Raw genomic sequence first — 27293 nt, forward strand, 5'->3', positions numbered from 1 at the left:
AAGGGAATACCAGTCTGTTCTTATTCCTGTCCACTAGATGGCAACATTACCCCAGTGGTCACCCATCGGAGGCTCGCCGTGCAGGCTCCGTGTCCATCCACTAGGCTAGGGCAATATCCTCAGCTGGAATTTCTTCCACTGCCCATCCGCCTTGCAATGTTTCTGGATTATAAGAGAAATACTCTTTATTAGACTTATTGGATTCCCTCCTCCCTGGGGCCATCCTTATTCCCCCCAATCTCCGGCCGGGATTGGAAGCATCTTAGTCACTTCTTTGGGGCCAGAACAGGAGCCCTTCCATCAATTCTGCCTTAGCCCAAAATCCCAGGGCCTGCAACCAGAACGAGGATCAAGCAAAACTTAACAACATGACAACCTCATAACACTAAATAAGAAACACTCACATCTTGTATTCAGTAAAAGAAATCCCTGCTGGGCCAGAAAAACAAAGGTGCGGTTTCCAAATGCTACCTTTGGACTTAGAAGAGGCTAAGATGCTTGAAAGATGGTTGACATGCAAGGGACTCAATCAAAAGGAAAGGAAATGTAAAAGAAGCCGTCAACCTAATCTACTCTGGAGCCTTGGCCCCTTTAAGACTTGTGGCCTTCGTCCCCAGGCAGCATTTTGTGGGCTGGGGAATTGTGGGAGTCGAAAGCTGCACAACTTAAAGTTCCAAGGCTGAGCAAGACTGCTCTAGCAGTCCCCTAAAGGCACTTAACGGATCTTGGTCAACCTTAGTAAGCAGGGTCACTCCTGATTAGGGCTTGAAAGGGAGACCACAAGGAGATCTCAGCCTGATACAATATAACAAAAACCACAATATTCTGAAAGAAGGTTCGGCTGACAAGCCTCCATGGGTATGGTCGCCAGGCGTCTAATCTGACATATGGGCATTTTTACCTTTCTGGTGGCTATTTGCAAACCGGCTTGGGGAGGTCTGAGGCAGACAGAACTAATACAGTGTGGTGTACAGCACAACCTTTGTTATGTCTTTTAGCAAATGCTTGTCTCTTTTGCCATCGGTCTCTGCCATTCTTGCTTGGTAATAATCGTTGTTATTATATCAAATGACTCTTGCGGTGAATATTACATATTATTATATCAATTGCAGTACCTGAAGAAATAGAGCAGGAAGAAATGAACATCGGTAATAAATGGTGCACACTTGCTGTGTTGTTTCAGTTTATTTCTTCAGTGAATTGCGCCCCACCGCATACACAATTGTTTGCAACAGTTTAACGCAGCAGCCTAGCCTTCCGATTATGCTGCTGTTTAAGTCGGTCTTTAAGAATTAATTCAATTAATTGAGTTACAACCATTTGTTTAATTCAATTAATTGAGTTACAACCATTTGTTAAGTTACAAGTGACTTATGACTGTATTTCACAGTTACGACCATTTGTAGCATCGCCATGGTCCTACAATCAATCCAGATTTGGATGCCTGGCAGCCGATTCATATTTATGACGCTTGCAGCATCCCCGGATCCTGTGATCCCCTTGGCCGACCTTCCGGCAAGCAAAGTCAGCGGGGAAGCAGAGATTCACTTTACAGCCATGTTATTAACTTAACAACTGCAATGATTCCCTTAACAATTGAGGCAAGAAGGCTTGTAAAATGAGACAAAGCTCACTTACCGGCTGTCTTGCTTAACAACATAAATCTTGGGCTCAGTTTTGGCCATAAGTCAGGACTACCTGTATTATAAGGATCCTGGACCAACAACTGATTTTAAATACGTTTCCTCAGCTTTGGCAAACCTCTCAAAGGATATCTAGGGAGTCTGTCCCGGAGGGATGTGGGAGCACAACTGCGGAATACTTGGTTTCCCATGGGGAATGGGGAGGGAGGCCCCCCTCCTCCTCCTCGTCTCCGCACAGGGTGCACAGACCCTGCAGTTGTATTTGTTGGTTAAAGAATTGTCCTCACTGAAAGCAACTCAGAGTACAAAAGTGAAGATGGCATATATGTGAGTAAAAGGATCTATGTAAATGTTGCTTATCTCCACCATATTCATGATATAAACCTAAGAGATGGAAAGGCTGCATTCTCCATCACTCTGGCTGGCCAATTGTTATTCTTAAGCGATTTTTGCCTGGCACAAATGTTAAAGCAGGGTCGGCCCTCAGGCCAACAGATAACTAAGATGCATCACAAAAGGAAAAATGCAGGGGGTGGGGAGAGGAAAACAAAGTCAAACTGTCTCCAGCTCAGCCTAAAATTCTTTGGTGTGTGTGTGTGGGGGGGGAGGCTTTGCTGTCTTGGCTACTGTACCAGCAGACGCTTCCTTTGCAATGATGATTTGATAACTATTTTTACAAAAACATTTTGGAGTGCTGTACTTTAGAAAGTTGTTGTTCTGGATTAATGTAATTTCTCCTGCGACTCCTTAGCTCTTGTACGGTGAGTTGGTGACCTGCAATAAAAACATTCCTCCATTGGTGGTTGTGACATCTTTTCTTAACCCCTCCCTGCTGCACGTTCGGTAACCCAAGGACAGTCCCACCACAGCTGAAAATATTCCCTGTATTATATTAAATATTGCATTCTCTCTAATCGGTGTGATGTACTCATTTCCACCAGGATTATTTTATTGAAATATCAACACCCTTATAGTTTCACAGGACTGCAGGAGCTGATTTCTACACCCTAATCACAATTTAGCGTGCATTTCTTCAAATTCATACCAAGGTGAATCGCATTCTTCCTGCTTCCTGCAGTGAGAGCCTTCTTTCCCCTTGGCTAAAATCTCAATTGACTTTATTTGTCAGCAACATCTCTGACTGCAAAATACATTGTTGCCACAAAATCTAATTGGTAAAAATTAAAATCAGAAAAACTCATCCTACCATTATCTGGGGGTCAATTTTCCTGTACAACACTTTCTCAATTAGTAGCACTCCATAGTTATCACACAATGAAATGTATATGACTAAAAAGATTTATTTTCTTTTAATTCTTTGTTTGCCATAGTACTGGATCAGTATGGGCAAAAATATGTCTATTAAAATGAGTATATGCTTTCCTATTCTATTATACAGATGTTCTGGCCATATTCCTTCTAAATGACATATTTGGGAATACTGACTGACTCCAATTTACAATCCGGTAAGCTGCATTTTTAGCATTTTTACAGTTTGGAAGGAAGAACCTTCCAAGGTTATAAGGAACGGTTGCTGGAATTGGGGATGTCCGGTTTAATGAAGAGAAGGACCAGGGGTGACAGGATAGCAGTCTTCCAGGGGTTGCCACAAAGAAGAGGGAGTCAAGCTAATTCTCTAAAGCCCCTGAGGGCAGGACAAGAAGCAACGGATGGAAACCAACCAAAGAGAGAAGCAACCTAGAACTAAGGAGAAACTTCCTGACAGTTAGAACAATTAACCAGTGGAACGACCTGCCTCCAGAAGCGGTGAATGCTCCAATACTGGACGTTTTTAAGGAGAGACTGGATGACCATTTGTCTGAAATGGTATAGGGTTTCCTGCCTGAGCAGGGGGTTGGACAAGATGACCTCCAAGGTCCCTTCCAACTATTGTTGTTGTTGTTACCTGCTACTTTCCCGTCAAATCAATATTGAGCTGACACATTGTGTTCCCTCATTTCAAATGAAGGTTAACCGGAGATTTCCCACAGATTCCCTTGGAACAGAGAACTAGGACTCTTTTTTCGCTGCCCAGAGTTCCTCTCTGAGGGGGGTGGGTGGTTAAAAAATATGACATATAACGAAGTAAGTACAATGTGTGTGAAATCTAGCTGGGCACTGAGGTAAATTCTGCTGGTGACCCTGCGGCAGTTCCGCGCAGACCAAGGCGCAGAATGTATACGCAAAAGGTCCATGCATTTATTTCAGAAACGCAGGTGAGGCTTTTCCTGGAGTCCCAACTAAAATAACCTCTCATTCTCAGGCTGCACATCTCAGACATGTCAACGCAAGTAAAATAATTCCAGAAATACAGCAGAATAGCTGGAAGTGAAAGTCTAAATCAGTGTTTCTGAACCGTGGCCCATGCTGACTGGGGGATTCTGGGAGTTGAAGTCCACATGTGCTAAAGTTGCCACGTTGAGAGACACGGATCTAGAGCTACCCATTAAAGGACTGTAATGCCACAAATGGCAAGGCATTGAGCCAGGAGGCCACAAAAACTAGCTTGGATCAAAGAAGTCTGAGATACACTTCTTTTCACTAGCAAGACATTTTCCCGCTGAAATAGATTTTTTTACTTATATTCTGAATGGAATAGTCCAGTTAGGGCTGTACCACCTGGTTTTAATCCAGATCTTTAGTGTTTATTTGTATTTTAATAGGAGAAAAGTTGGAAAAAAATTCTGTGGATTCTTCCACACACTAGTGCTCCAAAAAAATGCAGGATTTTAGCCCCAGTCAACCAGGAGGGTGTTCAAGAAATGAAGACTGGTGTCTGTGCGTCTACAAGGCTTGTAGTTGTGAACATCTCCAGATCAGTGGGGGGAGTATTAAAAAAGTCAAGATGGCAGCCACAAATCATGTGATCAGAGTTCTGCCCTTTTGAGGTCCAAGACATCAGATCTTAGCAAGTTTGGTGCCTCAAACCTGATCAGGGCTGCAAAGAGAATACTGGAAAATGGCGTCCTTCTGAATAAGGGGGGGGCTCTCTCCCCCTGCCCTTTACTTACACCCAGGTGCAAATACTGTATACAGATATGCTTATTTGGAACCCTTGTTGTTGCTAAGGCAGTTTTAACTGAAAATCATTTGTTTTCGCTGAAACAACCATTTCGAGAGTACGGTATATTTTGCACAAAGCATTCAATGAAAAATGATGCTCCTTCTTTTATTCCTTGCTCCTGAAAAGATCCTGTTTCCATTTCATTTGAAAAAAAATTGGTGGCGGGGAGCGTGCATCACTGATCTCAGTAAATAGGAACGCCAGTGAAGATATCATGATAGCACATCCCCCGTGGGACAGGTGCATTGGTGACATAACCAAAGGGTCAGCCTTTTCTCCTGTTCCCATCACACGGAAGGGGCTTGGGACTCTTTGAAGAGCACTCGCTCACAAAGTGGCCAAAGGGGCCAGATGTTAGTCTGGACATCTGCATTTCTTTGCTCAGTTATCAGCACCTACAGAAAGGTCATTTTCCTATTGCAAACATAGTCTGACCACGTTTTAGAGCTATGCAGGGCATACCATTTGTAAGTCCAAGAAGGAGAGTTGTGGCAGGAGGGCAACACCCACAGAAAGGGAGTGAGGACCATCTTTCCCCCTTAGGTGTTCTCGGTTGGAGGCCCTTACCCTCAAAGTCCCAAGTAAAGTTGATCTATCACTTGGGTGATCTCTCCCTCACAGAATGCGAAGGGTGGAGGAGATCTTGATCTAGCCCCTTGCCCGGTTCTATAGCCACCACCTCCATCCCGGTTCCAGCTCACCTTGGATGGCAATAGAATATTTGAAGCAGCAGGCAACATCTGGTGATCAAGCTCCAACTCTGAAAGCGAAGTCGGTTTGGGTAGAAACAGGTCTGTGGACTAAATGGGGAGGGGAGGAGGAGGAGGAGGAGGAGGAACGATCACTTCTGAGAACCCGAGTTTCTACCTTTTCCTTATCCCACTTCATTAAAGTGAAAGATTCTGAAGGCACGAAGTTCCCCGGGGCCATGAGTAAGGCTTGCATTGAGATTCCGGAGCAACCTGATAAGAAAGCCTTGAGCAAATCTGGGGCTGAGTCTCCAGCGCCTGCAAGAGGAGCTGCAGAAAGGCTGCAGAGCTGAGCTCCCATCCCAGGCCTTGCAGAATCAGCAGACCTTCCTAGGGCTGAGGCCCGGGGACTGCTGTGGCTTGGCTTCTTCCCTCGTCAGAGGCCTCCTTGGCACTTTCCCGAAGGGGAAGGAAGGAAAGAAGCAAAGCGAAGCCTTACTACATTTTGGGAGGTTGTCCTGCCTCTCAAAGCACATCCTCTTGGAAGAATCGCAAGGATCCACCTCCCAGCAGAATTGTGGCAGCGGTGATCTGCATTGTGTGTGCGTGTGTGTGTGTTTGTACGCTGCATGAATATTTCCTTTTCAGAGTCCTGATTCTGAACTGATTTGTCAAACTGAACAGCTGAACCAATTCAAACAGCCCCATGGAACTGGTTTGATTCAAAAGTTCCATTGCTCCGGGGCAGGTACAAAGCACCCCTCCTGCAGCCACCATTTTGAGTTTTTTTTTACTCTCTTGCGGAAATCGTTCATGACCACAGAGCATTTTCTTTACTCAAGACACACTGCAGAGCTGAAGGCACAGAAAATGTTCATTTTTTAGCCAGAAAGGCGAGTATGCAACAAACAAATGATCAATGTTCACCAGGGAATGGTCAAAAAAGTCAAAATGGTGGATGGTGTGCTCAAAGCACCACTTTTGTTCGTAGCATCATGGCCACCTTTTTAACTTTTTTACCCTACTTTGCAAACAACTCTGGAGCAAAAACTTTCCAGGACACTGTTGCAGTGAGTCTGGGCTAGTTGGATTTTATCCACGTGGCAGCTCTAGGAGAAAGTAAGTGCATAATCAGAAAAGGGAAAAAAGGGCTAAAAAAACTAACTAAATATAAGAATCACACAAGCAAGCAATACACAGAAGCAGGGATATTGCGATAACCTAGAGCAGCGTTGCTCAGTTTTGTCAACTTGAAGATGTGTGGACTTCAACTCCCAGAATTCCCCTTCTGAGAATTGAAGTACACACATCTTCAAGTAGCCAACGTTGTGAAACACTGATCTAGACTCGAGCTTTGCGAGGAGAACTTTTTCTTTCGCCAAGGCAAACCAAGTGAATTTTTGGTGAAGTATCAAAAACCTTTCCTGCAACTGAGCATAGATCGGATGCCTCGATTCCCTTTGACCTCAGCTGTATGTGCTTCGGTCCTGTATGTCCTTACCATACTTACGAGACAGGATGGCAGAAGCAGATTAGAAATGAGAGATGGGTAGGAGACAGAATACAAGGACTGTAAGGAACAGGCTGGACGGACTCTGGTGGAATCATCTATACGTCACTGCTACTTAGTTCTTCAGATGTTCTTCATGCAGAATGTAATCAGATGAACACCTATTTCCCTGATGTAGAGGAATTTACACTCAAAACCTCTGTTCTATGAACATAAGATTCAATGATAATTTATTTCTTATTTGTTTTTAAATTTATTTGCTGCCTATTTCACTGAGGGGCTACACTGGACGGCTTACAACAGTAAAAACAGAGAAACGAATCAAGTAATGAGACAATAAAGAGAAACAAAGGAATAAACAATGAAGGTACAGTAATATGAGATTAAGAATAGGGGGGAGCCAGGAGCGCAGCCTAGTAGCCATTTCCAGTGTGCTGCTCCCCTTGGATAATCATAATCCCTGCTTTCAGTGATGAAATACTCCAGGTGTAAGGGCCCAGGTATCCCAGGGTTCTCTCTTTTGAAGTAAGGCACTTCCATTTATGGATTCAACAATTACAAAATCATAACTAGGTGTGATTTGCTTCCATAAATGTGGTCGCAAAATTCCCCCATCTGATCCTGGGGAAGTTCGCCAACATCTATAGGGGAAGACATCAAAATCTTCAGGATGGCGAGCGTGGCATTTTAATTCAACCCACCCACCCCCCAAGCAGATGGGCAAAAGAGATTGCAAAGACTGACCACCATCTTGCCAGTTTTGACCCTTGCCTTGTGGACACCACCAAGAAGGTCACCAAGAATCCTGGAGAAGACAGATGGCGTCTCTTCCATGCCTGCTCCTTCCACCCCCTCCTGGCCTTCAGTCGGCCTACTTCTAGGCCAGGCCTTTCAAGATGCTCCTGGACCATCTGCCTCCCTTTCCCGATTTCCTTCCTTCCCAAGTACGGAGTGTAAGAGCAGGGGCCTGACCCATAGTGGATGGACAACCTGGTGCCTTCCAGAGGTTTCAGACAACAGCTCCCATCATTCGCCACTGTTGGGCTTATGGGAGTTGTTATCCCAAACCTCCTTGCAAAGAAAATGTCTCAGCAGGTTCCTTGTAGGCGGAGAACACACCTGCCATGTCAAAGATGGCAGCCACGCGTGAACCATGTCGCCTCCAAGCACAACTCTATGGCCTCTCTTCCTCCTAGAGGAGATTGAAAGCAAAGAAGATGCTCTGGGAAGGAAGCTTTAACGCCCTTGCTTTCCCAGTGCCTGGGAAGAGGGCACGTTTCTTCCCCGATTAGTGTTTCCGATTGCGACTTAAAAACGTCTGGAGGAAAGCAGACCACCCTCTTGGCTCCGGTCACTTGATGGTGCCTGGGGGGAGTGAAGCCCTCTGGGGGTAAATAGCAAGAGTGAAGCCCTCTGGGGGTAAATAGCAAGAGTGACTTGGCTCCAGGATGTGTTTTTTATCGCTATTCACACTCAGCTCTGAACGGCCAGCTCACAGGGCACCCCTGGAAGATGAAACAGGGAGCCAGAGTAGGCAACTATCTTTATTAGCATCAACACTGTTTACACACGGCCACTGGGAGGTTTGCAAAGAGGGGATGGATGGCTGTAGATTGCGCCTTACTGGCTGATTGATAAGATGCTTCCTGTTAATCGAGAAAGCAGATGGATTTGGCCCATTTATTGGGAAGAAGCAGACAGGCCCTTTTCCCAGGAGGCCTCACGTGAGTGGGTGGCGGGAGGAGGTAAAACGGAGGTGCCCTGGTCATCTGTTCACTGTGGTCTGGGGAAGAAGGCCGTAAGAGCAATCATTAAAGGATTCAAAGGGCAGATTGTGTAAAAAAAGCAGGAGAAACGGTGGTAGAACAGACGCTCCAGCGGGTGCAAGAGGAGTGCATGAATTGATTACAAAGAACAACGTAACACACTTGCCAAAACGATTCACTGGAAAATCTGTAAAAATGACCATGTGCCAATAATGAACAACAGGTAGGAACAGTGGAAAAATCAGTCAAAAACGAGCAGGTTAAAATATTATGGGATTTCTGAACACATCACACACCAGATTTAATTGTGTGGACAATTGATGAGGACAGAAGGCCAGCAGATAAAAGAATTGGAGAAGATCACAAAGTATCAAGAACTAAACACCGAAGTTGAAAGATTCCAGCATAAACGGGCGGAGGTGGCCCCAGGGGCTGTTGGCACACTGGGCACCAGACTGGAACATCTTGGATGGCACTCAGAAAATCTGTGCATTGACAAGACACCCCCGTGTCCATTGCCAGGGGCCACAACGCCAGTATATCCCAGCATCCTAGATTCTGGGGAAGAACTCAGTGCATAGGAAGGGCAGCAGACCTCAGGTGATTGTGTATATAATTACACCAGCAGAACAAAACAGCTGCTGGGGGGAACAAGAGACCCATGATTCCCCCCCTCCCCGCCCCTCCCCCCATGCCTCTTCCCCACATACATGCACATCCGTTAATTCCATAGGATGAGAACTGACTCATGTGGTCACAATCACACATTTCTAACTTGCAGAGCTGCACTGCTGTTATTTGATTAGAACAATAGCTAGGCTTCACAATGCTTAGTCCAGTGTTTCTCAACCTTGACAATTTTAAGGCATGTGGACTTCAACTCCCAGAATTCCACAGCCAGCAATGCTGGCTGTGGAATTCTGGGAGTTGAAGTCCACATGCCTTAAAATTGTCAAGGTTGAGAAACACTGGCTTAGTCCATTAATTTATTAGATGGCAATATTCCAGGAAAGACCTTTTGGTTGATTTTTTTAAAAAAGGCTCTGGTTAACCAGGAGGTGTAAACCCCTTTTTAGAACTGATATCACCTCAGCTGTTCTAAATGCAGGCTTTCCAATTCTCCCCATCTGCTTTCAAAAAGGAAGCTGGCTTAGTTAGAGGCTGTTAGCTAAACCACAATGAGATTTGCTTTTGCTTGTCTGAGTATAAATACCATGCTAAACCATGGCTTGTTGAACAATAAGTTGCTGTTGGAAAAGTTGGATTTCCAAACATATTAACTATGAATCTGGTTTACAACTCATTGGTTGTAAACCATGATCTATGGCTTATTTTTGGCCAGCTCTGGCTTATTGAACCATAGCTATGGAAACCATGGAGCGCTGCCCTCCCCCCTCCAAAGATGCAGTCTGGATACAAATACGAAATGTGGTACTTTATAACAGCTACTTGGGACACAAATCCTGGTTATTTAAGCGGGCTTGTCTCATGCGATTCTCTATAAACATATAACTCACGAAATCAACAAGAAATAAGCAAATGCAATTAATTTATCAACTCCTACCCATCCCCCTAATATTATGCCTGAACCTTTGGCCACTTCCTCGTGAGCAAGTTTACGGGTGGGGGGGGGGGAGGGGAGACAGCCAGCCTAAGGCTAGGCAAGGTGGTCTGAAACTCGGTGGCCCTGAGGATCTTTTTGCAGATATGGAGAATCCTCTCCCGGAGACGAGGTTCAGGGCTGCAATTTCTTTAATCGCTGCCGCCGCTGCTACTTTTCTGCGTGTTTGCTGGATTGGCTTTCGGTGGTTTTAACTGCGCGAGGAGCCCAGAGTCACCGACGGGACGGGGGGGGGGGCGCCCCGTATCGAGGGAGCCGATCCATCCATCCATCGCGCTCCGGCTCTCCGCTCGGAGCTCCGGCCCCGCGAGGGGGGGCCGCAGGGGGAAAGGGGCGCGGCGCGGGGGGGGGCTGGGCTGGTTCCGAGCCGCCCCCCCCCGGGCCTGGGACGCCGAGCGCCGGCGGAGCAGCTCTCCCGGGAGGGACGGGAGCGAGCGGGCGAGGTGTGTCGGCGGGCGGAGGGGGCGCGCGGGGGCGAGGCGGGGCGCGGGCGCGCGCTTCCTACCTGGCGCTGCAGGTCGCGAGAGGCGCGCTGCGTTACCTGCAGAGCCGCCGCCCGCCCGCCCGCCCAGCCCAGCCCAGCCCGCCGGCCCCGACTTGGGGCGTCCGCCTCGGCTCGGGAGGGGGCGGCATGGTCGGGCCCGGCCGGCGCTGCGCGGAGGCTGCGGGGCTCCCGCTCGGCTCCCCCGGGGCAGCCGCTCCCCAGAGACGCCTGGCCGGCATTTAATCGGCCGAGGCCGCCGCGCGATTCCGGTCGGTGTGGCCCCCCGCCCTCCTGGAACATGCACAGAAACTCCCGCCGGTGGATCTTCTACGTCTTCCTCTGCTTCGGGGTCCTCTACGTCAAACTCGGGTGAGTCCCCGGCGGGCTCCGCAGCCCGGGCGCCCGGCGCTGGGTGGGGGGCGGCGGAGAAGGGAGCGGGGGGCTCCGGGAGTCCGGCCCGGCTTGGGGGGCGAGGGAGGGTCGCCCCCGGGGAAGGGAGCGGCGGGGGGGGGACCTGCCCGCGCCCAGGAGCGGCTCCGCCGGGCTCCCCGGAGGGGCCGGGAGACGTTCCGGGAAGGCGGCGTCGCGCGGCTTCCTAACACCTGACGGGACCCTGAAGGCTCCGATCCCCCCGGAAGCGGCGGGAGGCGCTTCGGAAGAAAGGCGGCCGGGGGGAGGGGGGGGAGGCGGCCCCGGGGCGGACAGGGACGGCGGGCCGCTTCGGAGCTCCAGCTTTGCGCGCGATCCGGCCGCTCCGCTTCCCTCTCCCGCGAGGGCGCCGGGCGCCGCGGGAACGTCGCCCCTCGGCCACGAGGCTTCCCGGGCGGAAAGTCCGGCCGGAGCCCCGCGAGGGCAGGGCCCCGCGAGCGGGCGGGGAATCGCGGCTTCCCGGCCAGAGCGAGCCGGGCGGTCGGCGGCGTCTCTGCCTTCCGAGGAGACGCGCTCCGGAGCCCCCTGGCGAGGCGAGGCGACCCCCGCCGCCCCCCGTGGAAACCGGCCGCGGCGCGCCTCCCGTCCGAGCGGAGGGGCCGGGAGAGGCGCCCACGCCGCAGCCCCCGCGGAAGGCGGCGGGGGCGGCTGGGCCGGGGGTCCCGGTGGCTCAGCCGGTCGTCCGGCGGCAGGTGCGCCCCGGGGGTCGCGGATCCCGTCAGCCCCTCCCGGGCTCCGCGGGCGCCCCTGGGCTGCCTTGGGGAACGGAGGGGGGGCCGCGCCACCCGAGCGCCTCCCAGTCAACCTGCCGAAGCGGTGGGGGCGGGGGGGGCAGACGCCCTGCCGGGAAGGCGCGACCAGCCGAGCGCCTCGCCCGGCTGCAGCCTGCAGGGCGGCCCTGGGCGAGCGGTGGTCCCCGGGAAGCCGCCCTGGCCCGGAGCGGAGGGCTGCCGCCGCTTCGGCCTCTGGCGCCCGGAGTGGCGCGGGCCGCCGTTGGCTCCCTCTTCCCCTTCCCCGCGCCCTCGCCAGCTGGCTCGGCGCACTCGCCTGCCCGCCTTAGTTGAATTTCCACATTCCTTCGCGGCAGCCGAGTTCCTACCTGCAGAGCGCCGGAGATCTCCTCCTCCTCCTCCGCTCCCCCCCCCGCAGCCCCTTTTTGGCAGGCGGGGGATTAGGTGGGTGTCCTCCCCCCCCCGACATCCAGGGACCCGGGAGGCTGCAGGGGCTGTTTGACAACCGACGACCCCCCCCCCGCTCCCCGGCCCGGCTGCCAACTGCTGGGAAAGTGATAATGCCTGCCTTATTCCAGCCTCACCCGCGAGGGGGCTCTGCAGAACAAGGTCAAAAAAGGCAAGATGGCGGACACAGTGGTGTAACCGAAGTTCTGCCTAGGTGTGTTTCAATGGTGGGGGATGCTTTGGTCGTGTTCTGGCCAACAACCTGACTTTGTGGACCCCCCCCTGCAGAAACTCTGCCTGGCTTGGAGCTCCCCCCCCCTTCCTAAAATTGCTCACCCAAAACTTCCAGGCGGCCAAAGATGGCCTGGTTCCCTTCCCGGTCTCGGAGGAGAGGCGAGAGTGAATAAGCGTGCAAGGGTTGCTGCCCTGACCACATCCTCACAATCCCTGGCCGCACCCTTCGAACCCGGGACTAGTTTAGGAAGGACAGCGAGAGGGGAGCCCCTTCGCTCTGTCGCTTCTTCCCCCAGGCCTCACCTCTGCCCAGGCCCCCTGCACGGCCCGCTGGACTCTCCGGAAGGGGATTAAGCAAGCGGCAGGGGAGCCCCGTCCGGCCGGCCCAGGGTCTCTGAGCGCCAGAGCAGGAGCACCTGGACGTTCATACAAGAAGTCCTCGCGTTACGACCGCAGTTGAGTCCAAGACTTTTGTGACTAAGTGAAACTTTTGCTAAGTGAATCTTTCCCCATTTTACGACCTTTCCCACCACAGTTGTTAAGGGAATCATTGCAGTTGCTAAGTCTGTAACACGGTTGTTAAGTGAATCTGGCTTCCCCATGGACTTTGTTGGAAGGGGGGATCACGTGACCCCCACGGACACTGCAATCATCATAAATACATGCCATCATAAATACATGCCAAATTTTGATCACGTGACCACAGGGACGCTGAAATAGTTATAAGTCACTTTTTTCAGTGCTGTTGTAACTTTGAACAGTCACTAAATGATCTGTTGTAAGTGGAAGAGTACCTGTACCACTTCACAGGGCTTCTACAGCCCCCTCTAGGCGGTTTACAGAGTCAGCCTGTTGCCCCCCAACAATCCGGGTCCTCCTTTTACTGACCTCAGAAGACAGAAGGCTGAGTCAACCTTGACCTGGTCAGGATCGAACTGTTGGCAGTGGGCAGAGTCAGCCTGCAATAATGCTGCACTCTAACCACTGCGCCATCAGGACTCTTGGTGATGCCCCCAATTATGCTTCCATCACAACATCACGGTTCTGCTTTAGTCACCCTTCTCCCCCCCCCCCACCCACCTACCCCCGACACACCCCTTGCCCTTCCAGGGGGCAAAACAGTCACCAGCCGCTCTCCCTAACCCAGGGTTGGGCAAAGGTGGGCAGTGCTTCCACCACTGTGTTTAGCCACCCATGCAGCTGCCGCACTCGCACGACACAGTTGTGGAGATGCTCTGTGCTTTTGCCTTTTCACCCAAGCGCTTCTCCAGACCAGGCGTGCAAATGCAGAGGAAGGCTGGAGGGTGGAGTGGGACTTGAAACCAAGTGAGCTGCCCCCACAGCCGCATGGAAATACCGGCAGCAAGGCCGACTCTCCCCTCGGGGCTGGCAGCACCTGGGGTCAGAAGAGAGCTGGCAAAATTAAAACAGTCAAAATAACGCACCCCACAATTCCATAAACACCATGAGAGCCCACAACGCACCCCGTAGTGCAAGGTCTCCCAAGCTTGTGAACTTCAACTCCCAGAATTCCCCAGCCAGCCAGTCATCAAGGCTGGGGCCCTGAGCCTCTTCTTCCCACACGGGCACTGAGCACGGGCCCAGCGCCCTTTCTGAAGGAGGGTTGAGCCCCCAAGACGGACATCAATAGCGACACATTATGCGGCCGAATACATTCCGATTAACGGCTGCTGTTTCGGTTAACATCCGTGGCAAAAAGGTCGTAAAAAAAACACCAAGAAATAAGGCAAACTGCCCGACCAGGGCAGGCCTGACGCAATAACACTCACGGATGGCTGCTCGGAGGAATAGGGAAGCACAGGTAGTCTCCCCTTTACAACAGTTCGTTTAGTGACCGTTTGAAGTTACAATGGCACTTATGGCCATTTTTCACACTTATGACTGTGGCCGCCTGTTCATGGTCATGTGATCTACATTCAGACGATTGCCAGTTGTCTCATATTTATGACGGTCGCAGCATCCCGGGGGGGTCACCCGATCCCCTTTTGTGACCTTCTGCCAAGCAAAGTCAATGGGGTGGCCGGATTCGCTTAACGACCGTGTTACTAACAATCACTGCAGTGATTCACTTAACAAATGCAGCAAGGAAAGTCCTAAAATGGGGCAAAACCTCACTTAGCCATGTAAATTCTGGTCATAAGTTGAGGACTACCTATAAATGGACCCCCCCCTTCCTTTTGTTTGTGTATCTGGTGACTCGCCCAGTTTGTGGGTGCGTTAATCAGCCTTGATGTATGAACTGAAGATTTCCACTCGGGGCGGCTTCCCTTTTTGTCCGGGTGTGTGTTGTGTTCAGGTGCGCACGGCAGTCTTAAGGACAGGGTGCCCTGGACACACACGGCTGGCTCGGCCTGTGAGTCTTTGTGGGCGACCTGCTGCTGGAGATCCACATTTACCGCGTGAGACTGACTCCCCAAAGGATCCAGACCCCTTTCCAGACCAAAAGATCCCTGGTGGTACCCAACCGTTCCTGGGGCAATTAATCAAGCAATGAAGGTTTTATTACTGAGGTTGTATCTGAAAGCTACAGAGGTCTTTGTTGTCGTCCCGTGTGCATTTGGCTCACCAGACCCCAGCACAGGTTGGCGTCCCTCTGCTCCTCCTGTCACGGCAGCTGCCAGGCGCACCCGGGGCGAGAGGCTTGGGCTCAGCCTGTGGCACGTAGCAGGCGGATCCCAACCTTCTCAGGGCAGGTTCAGCAAGAGCCGGAAGGTGTCTGTGCTCAGAGCTGGTCTCTGCCAGGTTTCCCAACCTTGGCAGCTTCAACTCCCAGAATCCCCCAGTCGGCAGGAAGGTGAAGCCCACAAGGGTGAATGTTTCTGAGGCCGAGAAGCTCTGCTCCGGGTCTTTTCCTGTCTTCTGTGAACTGAGTTTTGCTTTTTCGTTTTTTGGGTTTCTCTTCTTCTCCCTCCTGCACAGGCAGAGGTGAAGGGTGATCAGATCTCTCCGTTTGTTTTGAGAAGCTACTTCTCAAAACTGCTCCATTATCTGTTTTGCACAATGATTTCTCTGTTTGTGTCTGTCCCCTCTGATTGGGTAAAACCCAACTTTTTTAAAAAAACAAAGCAATCTAGGATTAAATGTGTTTCCACCTTTTTCTGAATTGCCAGGGATGTCTGGGGGGGGGGAAGAGAGGGAGGGCAGTCAAAGCAGTCAAGATGGCGGCCACAAGTGTGCAAAGGAGACCCCTGCCCTTGGGGGCCCCCTGGCATTCTAGCCTTAAAGAGGCGAAACCGAGATCTTAAACCACTAAACTCCTTTTCCGGGGTCACTGACGCGTAAAAGGTCGGAGGAGAGCGATCCAGCTGGCTCCTGGATCTAGCGCAGGGAGGGGGCGGGGCTTCCAGAGCTGCGGGGGTTCTGCGGATCCTCGAGAGAGCCCTGAGGTTTTTAGACGGCGGAGCCTGGCGTTGTGAGTTGTGAAGCGGTGTGTTGCAATAGGAGCGAAGGACGCAGGGGGGGGGAATCATTTTTCTACGGTGCTCCCCGGAAGGACAGCTGGAAGGAAGCGATCCCAGGCGATCGCCGCCGAGGGATCGGCCGCCAAGCACCGGCCGGGCGACTGGGCAAGTCCGGGGCTGGAGCATCCCTTCCGCAGCCGGGCGGGACCCTTCCCGCGTTGGCTCCAGGCCGGACGCCGCTCTCCCCGCCCTCCCGCGCGCCCCTTCCCGGCGGCGGCAACGGGGGAGACGGTGCGGCCCGGAATGTTTTGTCCCGGCGAGGGCCGGCACGTCCGTCCGCCCGCCCGCCGGCCGTCTGAAGGAGCCCCTCGGAGGGAGGCTGGGAGCGGCTCCCTTAGAGCCCGTGCAGGCGGCTCTCTTCGCTGCTTGCAGGGGGGTCGGGCTGCCGGCCCATCTGCTCCTCCGTCTTCGGTCCCTCCGTCCGTCTGGCTAGCTTGGCTTCTGGAGGGCTTTCAGTTGTGGACGTTAATGTTGTTTCTCATACGGGAAGCCGCCCGCAGTCAGCTGGGAGTGAAGTGGGGAAGCCATTTAAATTAATAAATCAAGAATAAGTAGCCTCCCTCCCTCTCTGCCCCCCCTCCTCTCAAGCCGATGCCTGTAAGGTCTCTCGCATCTCCGCGCCGTTGAGCTGCCCTGAGCTGGGACCAGCCGCCCCCCCCTCAGCCGGGCCTTCCCCACAGGCGGTTGGTCACAGGCAAAATCGGGGGAGGGACCGCGCCAACCGGGATCAAGATCCCGATCCGAAAGATGCGATATCGATCCGATTGAAAGGAGCAAGGGGTTCGCCCCCGCCTTTTTCCGGAACGGGTTTGAACTTCGCCTGCCCCCTCGGGATCTCCCGGTGGCCTCCCACCCTGTCTCAGGGCAAAAGGAGCCGGCGCTCCCCCTTTCCCCAGCCCGACTCGGACATCGGAAAAGCCACCCTGGCGGAAGGAGGCCAGTAAAGACGGGCGCAGCCCGGGAAGCCCCTGCTGGGGAAAGGCAGGAGGAGGGGAGGGGGTTCCTTGCGGGGGGGGTCCCTGGCAGGTGACGGCCAGCTTCGGAGGGGCGCGTCGTCTTCCGCGGAGAAAGAAGCGGGCCCGAAGCTTCTTCCTCCGCGGAAAGGCAACCCCGCGCCGGATCCGCGACGGCGGGGCCTTAGAGCAGGTTTCCCAGGCCGGGTCGCTCAAGGCCGAGCCGGGAGGCTTCCGCGCGGGGCCTGGAGCAGCCAGACCGTCCGCCGTCTCCTGCCCTTCCCCGCAAGCCAGGCGGTCCTGGGGGGGGGTGTTCTGCAGCTCCCAAAGGCCCACCCCGGCACGCGAGACCCCCGCTCCCTCGGCCGAGGCCCCGCCGCACCCGCGGAATTTCCTCGCGGGGCCCACGTGGACGGGTCCCGTTAGATCGGCCTTACGCCGTCGGGAAGGACTAAGCGAGTGGCTGCTCCCCCCCCCAAGAAGTCCGCAACTGGAGGGCCCGCCCGATTCGGGGGAAGACGGCTGCGCAATTGAGCCAAAGTCCGGCGCTGGCTGGGAATGACGGGGGGGGGGGCGCGTTCATTGCAGGGGCTCCGGTCTTGGGAGAGAAGCCCCGGCTTTCAAAGCCTCGGTTCGCAAAGGATTCCTCCGAAGGCCCCGGCGCCTCGTGGGAGAAGCGCGTCCATAAAAGGAAGGGCGACACGTTTCTGTATTCGTTTACCAACCGCCCGTCTCGCCCAGATGCTTCTGGGCGGCTTACAGTGAATAGATTGAAAACAAATCGAAATCGTCATGAAAGCGGCCCGAGCGGTCCCCGAAGGAGGGGCAGCTCCTCCCGCACCCCAGGCGGGCCCTGCGGGGAACGAGCTGGAGGCCGTTTCCCATCAAGACTTAAGCGAAACAAAATCGTACAGTCGGGTGCGATTCATCACTCGGGAAGGCGGATTTCCCTCGCCCTCGCTTCCGGGGGACGATGCGGGAAAACGCTCCTTCCCTCCGAAGCAGAGCCCCGGAAAGACTCGCGGGCGCCTTCACACGAGGCGCGGGGCCGGGCCCCGGTTCCGTCGGGCGCGCTGAGCGGAGAGCCGGGCGTTGCGGCCGGGCGGGCTCCGGAGCTGCGTCCATCTATTACGGCGTGGCCGTAGAATAAATGTGATTTTCGCGTAGACCAGCCTCGGCTTTCGTCTGAACCCCTTTTCTCGATTCAGACGACGCACGGGACGGTAGAACGACTTAAGGGGCCGGGTCGCGGGATGGGTCCGCGTTCTGCCGCTTCCTAACCCCGACCGAGGTCAGCTCCGGTAATTTAGGTTTAGATTCAGGTCAGGCTACAGAGAGCGGGTTTCGCCGACCTAATCGTGTGAACGCGGCCAGTTTTTTTTGGGGGAGAACTAAACCAAAAGCTAAAGCAGAGATGCGGTCGGAAGACAAGCGACCTTCCAAACGCACCTCCCGGCCCCGGGTCTGCGTTCCTCCCCTTCGGCTGGGGTCCTTACGGACATCGCTCAGACCCGCACGTCGGAAAAGAGTCGCTCCTCCGCTCCAGCATTGCCTGCTGCTGGGCGGAGAGTCCGGAGAAGCGGCGCGAGGGCGCTCGGCACGCGGCGGGCTCCGGCGGGAAACGCGGGGCAGGAGGAGAGGCATTGGGCGCGAACTTTTCCGCCAGACCTCCTTTCTCTCGAGTGGCCCACCTCCAGAGTCCGGCTGCCTTGAAAAGGACACGTGTGGACGTTCCAAGCGGGCGCTTTCTGGGCCCGCTAGTCTGCCCCGCTGCTTGGGGAGGGCGGGGGAGGGCGAAGCGGAGGGTCTGGGCTGCGGCCGGGCGAACTGATGCCAGCTTCCGGCTCCCGGTGGACGGGGAGGGCCTTCCCCCCTCCCCCCCTTCGCCCCCACTTCGCGTTCCTTTTTTGCAAGCTTCTGGGGGGTATTTTGCTCGGAAAGACCCCCCCTCGTTGGACGGAAAAGGTCCGGGGCGGCGCATTTGCGCGGGCCTCACCTGCGCCAGGTAGACCCGGCCCGGCCGCCTCGAGGGGGGAGGGAGCGCCCGAGAAAGCGGCCGTAGCCGGTGGGCGCCGGGCTTTCCCGGGAGCGAAGGCTGGTTTCTCTCGGATCTGTTGTGATCCGATCCGATCGGGAGATCTCCGGCTCTGGCCTCGGGGGCCAGGCTCCGGGGCCCCCGGGGGCAGAGCAACGCTACGGCCGCTTCGCCCCTCCTCCCCCTCCTCCGAGACGGATCTTCCCCTCGGAAAGCCCGCGTCGTCCGCCCTGGAGCGCCGTCGGGGGGCTTCTGCGGGACGGAGCCCCCGCCCGCTGGGCCGGGACCGTCCGGGCGGCCGCCTGGGAGGAAGGCGCGGAAGCCGCCCAGACGGCCCCTCTTCCTTTTGGAGGCTGCTTCGGGCGGGGAGGGCTATGGGGGGGCAAAGGCCCGCGCGCACCCTGGAACCCGAGGAGGCGCCCCGGGGGCTTCTGCGGGGGGCTCTGCTCGCCTCACACAGGCGGGGGCGGCGTCGGCGTCGGGGCGGCCAGGCGGCCGCCTTCCCACGGCCCGGGGAAGCTCGGTTCCTGCGCGGGGCTCGCCCGGCCCCTCCCTCCAGCCGGGCTTCGGGCGCGGCGACTGGGGGGGGGGGAGGCACCGCTCCACCGGCTCCCCGCGCTTCAGCTGCGCGCCCGGCCCGGCCACTCCGGCTCAGGGCCGGCGGGGGGTGGGGGGTGGTGGGGGGGGCTGGCTCGCCCAATGACAGCCGCGGCCCGAGAGGGGAGGCGAGCGGCGGGGACGCCTCCCCGGGAGAAGCCAGGCAGATGCCGCAGGCGGCGGGGGCCCGGCAGCTCCCGGCCAGGCCCTAGAGGCGGCCCCGCCGCCCGGTCCGCCCGCCCGAGGCCAGCGCGCCGCTCCTCGCCCGCCTCCCGGAGGAGGAGGAGGCGGAGGGGGCGGCGGCTCAGAGCCCGCCGGCGGGCGCTCCGGGCCGAGGAAGACTCCGCCGGCGCCCGGCCGCCCCACGATGCTCCTGCTGGCCCTTCGCCGCCGCCGCCGCCGCCTGGCCGTCGGTTACCCGCAGCTCTTCCTCCTGCTGACCAGCGGCAGCTGCCTGTGAGTGGCGGGCGCGGAGGGGGCGGGGGGGGTTGGCCGGGGGATCCGCTGCTTAGTGCGCCTCGGGCGGGGAGGGGCGGCGGGGGCAGCGGCGCTGCGGGCAGGTGGACGGGCTCCCCCTGGAGCGGAGGGCTTCCGGGCGTCGGGCTGTCGGCGGGCTCCGTCGAGGCTCCCGGAGAGGAGCGGGCGCTCCGGGTGGGGACCGGCCCGGCTGGCCTCGGGGAGGCGGGCTTCCCGCAAAGCTTCCCCAACGGCTTCCGGGCGACCCGCAGTCCGGGTCTCTGCCGGACTCGCCCGCGGCCGGCCGCGCGGGGAGGCGAACCCGCGGGGCGGCCGGCTTAGCAGGTGGCGCGCGGGGGTTCCCGCCCGGCCCGGAGGGCGGAAGGTGGGGGGCGGAGGGGCCCCCCGGGCCGGGGCTGCCGGGGTACCGTCGCGGCAGCCTTCCCGGCGCCGGCGGAGCTCGGCCGGGGAGCCCGGAGCCTCGGCGGGCCGCTCGCTTCCCCCCCGCCGGCCAGGGCGCCGGTTCTCGGCTCGGGTCCGCCCGCCGCGCCCCTCCCGGCCGCGCCTCCTTCCCCGCCTTCGCGCTAAGGAAGCGGCCCGGCCTCGGAGGAGGAGCGGCCGTCCGGGACCCGCGCCGGGCTCGGCCCGGGTAGCGGCGGGCTCCGTGCAGCCGGCGCCCCCGACGCCCCCGACGCCGCCTCTCCCCGGCGCTGGCGGCCTCCGTAGGGCCCGGGGGGGGGAATGAATCTGGACAGGAGCCCCCGGCCCCCGTTTCCCCGAGGAAGGGGAGGACGGGGCCCGCCCGCCCGCCTCCCCGCCTCCCCCGGTCTCCCCGCTATAAATAGCTGCGGGTCTTGAAACCAAAGTGCTGCCGACCGCAGCCCAGAGGCTGGCGGCTTTCCCTGCCGTGTGACATAATTATACGGTCCGAAGGCAAAAGAGCTCCCGAAGCGGAATAACCGCCCCAAGGCCGCTTCTACTCCGGGCGGACCCGGGGAGGGAGGCCGCGTCTCTGGGGCGGCGCCGCTTCACCTGCCCCGTCTGGATCCCGCCCGGTGGGACGCCGAGGGGGGGGGCGGGCGGAGGAGGAGGGAGGCTAAGGCGTCTCTTCTGCCCGGCTCCGTTCCGCGGGGTTAGCTCGCCTAGGTCAAGTTTCCAAGTTTCCTTAAAAATCGGCACCGAACGCAATTCGCGCGTTTTTGAGGTATGGATACGAGAATGGCTTTTATAATGAGCCGTTTAAATACTAATCATTTTTTACTCGGTTCTGGTTAGTTCACTCCTACGCCCTTGTGTAACGTCTCTCTCAGTCGGAGCAAAGGCCCTCGGGAATCTTGCGGGTTGTCCGTAAATGCCCCGAGGGGGGCATGTTCTGTGAGTGACCGCCTACGCTTGCGTCCCTGGGCTTAAACGTCTCCCGTCAAAATAAATCGCCCTTAAATATACTGCATCTCAGTTGGAGCCAATGGTGCTTTCAACTGGTTAGTGGACATAGGTTCTTTGCAATTAATGAACTTTTTCAAAATAGATATGAAAAAACTTTATTTATTTATTATTTATTTATTTTAAAAAGACTCATCCTTAGAAGTGGGCAAATCTGGAGATTATAAAGAGATTTGAAACTTGTTCATCGCGATAATATTACATCCGGCAAGTAGAAAGCACAAAAATGAGATGACGTCGTTTTGCTATTTGTCAGATCCATTCCTTCAAGATGAAATCTGGTCATTCATAGGCAAAAAAGTGGCTTTTGAAAAGTAGGAACAGGGTATTTATCAAAGATGCCTGAAAGATTATTTCTTTGTGTGATTGAGTCTAACGTTGAATATTTCTGCTAGGGAGTTTTGGTTCCCCAAATCAGCCAGAATCCAGTTTCTTTGCACCCTAAACCCATTATTCCACATCCTACAAGTTGAAACCACCCCCCTGTTTGTGTGTGTGTGTGTGTGTGTGTGTGTGTGTGAGAGAGAGAGAGAGAGAGAGAGAGAGAGAGAGAGAGAGAGAGAGAGAGAGAGAGAGAGAGTCTTCTTCATAGGATTTGTTTTCTAGCCCCCTGACCCTTGTTCCTTTCTCTGGATCTGTCCCAATTCCGCTGGTTCCTTCTTAAACAGTGATGTCCAGAACTGGACACAGGACTTAAAGTGTGGCCTGACCGGACAGCCATTTTTTGTGGCATATAAATGTCAATGATTGAATTAGTTACGGGTAGCATGGACACATGTAGGCTAAGGAAGTTATTGGTTTCTCATAGCCAGGTTCATTTAAACACAAGTCCTTCATATCCAGAAAGGGCTTTTTTTTTTTTTTGCAGATCAGAATTGCAGCCATAAAATCATAGATTTCATCTGGAAAGTAAAATATAGGCTTAATATTTTCCGGGTTTAATTATGCGACCTTAGAAACACGAGGCTTATTTGGTATGATCTGTTTATCCAGACTTAATTTTACGAACATTTATGAGATGTATGTAACCTTTCCATTGCACTGAATATAAACACTCCAGCAAGAGTGATTGGATTAATGCCATATATTTTTACACAGTACACGATTCCATTCTGAAAACTGATGCAATTCTCTGGCCCAGATTCCTCGTACATTATTTCCATGCCTAATGGAAAGTACCCTACTGAACCTGTGGTGTATGTGTGTATATGTGTGTTGTGGGCAACTGTACTTTTCCTGGTTAACTAATGGCAACCTTTGAAGATTAAAACTTGGCAGAGATTCCCTGTTTCTTTTCAGGGTCTTTTTCAGAGAGAAATGCAGTTTTCTAAAAAGGAAACGCAGGCTTCCCCAGCTGTTAGACAGAAAACCTGAATGGGTTTGCTTTTGTTTGTATTTTTTTCTAGTCATTCTGATTTTTATTTTTTTAATCTACACAAGAAAGGTAATGTGTGATTTTTGAGTAATAAATGAGGGTGTAATAATATATTTTCTTTGGGAGTGGTTTTTTTTCACTTATTGTTACTGTACACTGGCTTATGAGTAGGATAATTCCTCCTAAATTTGAAAGCCCAGCTTCTTATAAGACCGGGGGGGGGGGTGTGTGTGTGCAGTGGTGGAGGCTTGGCCTAGCCCTGCGGGTGGGGGGGGTCCCAGGCTTGAAAGCGCTCTCCCTCACAGAAATCCCTCGGGGGGGGGCCTTGGAATAACGCCCTCGTCTCAGCCCAGCTGACCTCACAGGGCTGTTGTTCTGGGAAAGGAGGAGAAAGAGTACAGACTGTAACTGGGACCAGAGGTTCTGTCGCTAAGCAAGGCTACGGTGAAGTGAGTCGCACCCAATTTATGAGCTTTTTGCTTTGGTTGTTAAGCGAATCACTGCAGTCGTTAAGTGAGTCAACCAGGAAGCGAATCTGACTTCCCCCTCTGACTTTGTTTTTGAGAAGCGGCTGGAAGTGGGGATCGCCAGGCCCTGGGAGGGGGCAGCTCCTGTGGACACAGGCAGACTCTCAAGCGTCCCTTTAGTGGCCCTTTGAAGTTACAACGGCACTGGAAAAAAATGACTTACAACCATTTTTCACACTTACGACCATTGCAGTGTCAGTGATCCAGTTGCAGGTCATGTGATCAAAATCCAGGCCCTTGGCCACTGACTCGCATTTATGACTGTTGCGGTATCCCGGGGTCATGTGGTTCTTTTTTACGACCTTCAGACAAGCAAAATCAGTAGGGAGGAAGGCAGATTCATTTAACAGTCGTGTCACTATTTTAACCACTGCAGTGATTCACTTAACAACTGTGGCAAGAAAGGTCATAAAATGGAATAAAATTCACCTAACAAATCTGTCCCTTAGCAACAGCAATTTTGGCCTTGATTGTGGAGGACCACCTGTATAAAAGGAATTTAGTGTAGCCTTCCTGGAGAGGTGAAAAATTAAATGTTGGATGAATATTAACGGATGTTTGCAGGAATGTCCACGGAACGTGGGCTACAAAAATTGAGATACGTGACTGCAGGTTGCAATCAGAGCTCAGCTTATTTCTTGTGCACGACCCAGACGCCTCTGAATGGTCACAGTTGCACAGAACACTTTTTATTCTGCCTATAACGTTGTGCATTAATGTTGCACAGCAAGAGGGGTAACCTAACTCATAAAGTCTACGAAGGACGGGCGCTGTCTAAGCCCACTGCTCCAATGCGCTGTTTTCTTTGGTTATGGACGTGGCCTCCTGCCTTACTCCCGCGCTCTCCACGCCACTTGCCTCGGAATGAGGAACAAGTGCTCCGTTTTATCCTTATCTTCTACAAAATGCAAATCTGACTTTTCTTGCACATGTGAACCTAAAGCCAGGAAGGAGTTTTCTTTCCTCTGTTACTGGAGTATTATGATCGGCGGGCTTAGGAATTCACAGGCAACGCAAATCGGTATTTCTTTATTTAGCGATAACTGAGAAATCCCAACAATCTAAATTTGACTGAGTTGGAAATACTGAAAGAGAAGGGGGGGGGGAGAGAAAAGGAACAGTTTGGGAGTGGAGGTTCAAAAAGTCAAGATGGTGCCACGATGGCATGATCAGAGCCTTGTCCCTTTTCCAACATGCCTACAAAAAGATGGAGTTTCAGTAGATTAGTTGAGGCCAGAAGGCCTGCAAAACAGGGAGCTTGGATCCAGGAACCACACAGTGGGTCTGTGCATGTGGCCAGATGCAATTGCAGAGATGTGAGATAGAAGTATATTCGATCCACGCCTCAACTCCTTGTCATATCCAGCTCAACAAATAATTTAAAAAGTGGTGGATGTGTGTTAGGTTCTCAGCAGCAGCAAGTGGACCATTATTAACGATGCTGTTGTGAGTTAGAGATAATTATTAAATGGCTGCTTTGTTGCCCACCTCTCAGCCTGAATCCACAGTCATGAGCTGAAGATGGCTTGGATGTAGTATTGGTTAGTCAACTTGTTCTAGCCTAGGATTTGTTTTTAAAAGTTACAAATAAGTAATTAATTAAGTTAATCTGTTGTATTTCTGCCTGTGCCCTTGAAAGAGACATTCAGAAAGATCCATCAGTAGATCCCATGTATAATTTCTTTCTTTTGCACATGTGCATGCACACGCACATGCACACAGACCACACATACACAAACAAACATACACATAAAAACATTGCTTTTGGCCTCTCCTGAAATTTGGCACGGCTTGTTGCTGCCATGGGGACAGTGATGATAACTCTGCAGATTCAATCACATTTGGACAAAAAGCAACATTGCAGACTTTTTTTTAAAAAAAAACGTAAAGGTGAATATTTCTAAGAAATTGGGGCATTTTCATAAACATTTGTTTTCCTTGCAAATTTCATGCGATTCCAGCAAATAGTTCATTTATGCTTAGTTTTCTCTTGTGAGGTGCTATGAGAATCGATCTCTGTTTTCCTAAGTCTCAAGAGTTAAAGTGGACTGCCTCTGAACTGCTCTGAGCTGGATAAAATTCTTCTTGGATTAGATATTAGATAATCTTGGATTATTTTTAGATTGTTCTTAGAGTAGATCGAGTCTTGGATGGGATTTCCCGAATGTTGGCCTGAGTCTTTCAACTAGGATGGCTGCACGAGACAAGATCCCTTATTAAAACGTCTGCTTGGGAGCATTCAGTGTTCATAGTCTCATCAGGATTTCATTAGCTGAATCGCTGCAAAGAGTAACTGCAAAGTATGCCGTAAATCAGGCAAATCACATAGGCAGCTACAAAAATGAACCTGTTGGATGCTTCACAAATCCTGTTTTGATGCTTTGAGCCTGACCAGGATTAACAATAAGATGAATTAAGGCTTCAGCATTGAAGTGAGATTCAAGTAAAGAAGTTAGGAGGGTGGAAATGTTTTCCTTACTTCTCTTTTGTATTTCCATCCCAAATAAGATTCCAAGGAGAAAAGCGAGTGTGTGGAAAGGTGTTAACTAAGGTATAATTTAGACCCTTCCTGTCTTTTTTCTTTGTCACATAGTTGTGGATTTCTGGAGAAATCCCCAGAGAATGGGGGTAAAACAGCTCAAAATAGAAGGCTGGCTGTGCGCCTTTTTTCAAAGAGGGTGTTGTAGAAGTGGGTGGACACCAAGATACGGTTCATAAGCAGAAAAGAAGGGTCTGGGGACCCCCAAACCCACCCAATGAGTAGAGAAAGGGTGGGAGGCTGCAATGCACGTGGAAGCATCTCCAGACCAGGGGTGAGCACCTGTGTCCCTTTTGTGACCTGTGGACTTCAACTCCCAGAATTCCTGAGCCAGGTCATAAAGGGGCCACCGTTGCCCACCCTTGTCCCAGATGATAGGAGAGAGATTCAGAGACATCTGCTTTCTCTCTTTGGACTGTCCTGAAGGTATCACTGGGGAGATATGAAATGGAGTAAGAAACTGCTTTTTTAAAAAAGGAGTCTTTTCTCTGCTCACATGAAATTGTCATGCAGATAAACAACCAGAAGAGATACCTGCATTTTGCAGTGTGCCTGTTCCAGGTAAAGGAGTCACGGGAAGTGCACCAGAACTGGGGAGGCATTTGTTACTGCTTAGGTTTTTTTTCCTAGACAGGGATATTTTTTATTTTAATTTATTATTTTATTTTATTATTTTAATTTAATTTATTTTATTATTTTATTTTAATTTATTTTTATTTTATCATAATTTTAATGTGATTTTATATATTTATACTTATGGATAAGTATATTTATTTTTATGGATATATTTTAATGTGGTAAGCTGCCCAGAGTCGTCTTGTGACAACATGAGCGGCAAACAAATTTAATAAATAGAGATTAGATAGATAGATAGATAGATAGATAGATAGATAGATAGATAGATAGATAGATAGATAGATAGATAGATAGAGGTAGATAGGTTGTGCCATCTCTGAATTAGCTTGGAGCTAGCTAAAAGCAGACTCTTAAAGATCTGGTTCTGAGTTTCATCCTTCAGTCCCAAATCAAGCAAGGAGAAGATTAGGTAAGGAAAGTCCGTGGTAAACTCTGCCATCCACCCCTCTCCCATATATACAAGAAAGGACAAGATATCAGCCTGGACTCTGAACGGTGCCTGTGGGACATTTCCACCGCAAACAACGCCTCCATCGCCCTAGAGGAGACCCTGGAGGAGACCAGGCACCTGTCCTCCTCATTCTCCCTGTGGGCCTCCTTTCCACGCATGCCCCCCCCCCGAGAAGACTCCT

General features: G+C 53.0%; 1 protein-coding gene across 3 annotated transcripts in view; it reads left to right on the plus strand.

Moving 5' to 3' along the window:
• The first annotated feature begins 10861 nt into the window (after window positions 1–10861).
• The window catches only part of WNT7B (Wnt family member 7B), an 86870-nt gene continuing 70438 nt past the window's right edge, over window positions 10862–27293 (plus strand). For 2 of the 3 annotated variants that reach the window (XR_005558041.1, XM_039354607.1), the window contains exon 1: window positions 19978–20141. Coding sequence is in view for 2 of the 3 variants with exons in the window: in XM_039354607.1 (XP_039210541.1) it covers window positions 20053–20141 (89 nt within the window). In the remaining variant the exon portion in view is untranslated. Of the gene's footprint in view, window positions 11147–19977; window positions 20142–27293 lie in introns of those variants that run through there. The other variant, XM_039354608.1, reaches the window with a different exon arrangement.

This window comes from Crotalus tigris, unplaced genomic scaffold (assembly GCF_016545835.1).
Source record: "Crotalus tigris isolate CLP2741 ecotype Arizona unplaced genomic scaffold, ASM1654583v1 scf7180000018563.1161478300:1536566, whole genome shotgun sequence".
NCBI classification, from domain to species: domain Eukaryota; kingdom Metazoa; phylum Chordata; class Lepidosauria; order Squamata; family Viperidae; genus Crotalus; species Crotalus tigris.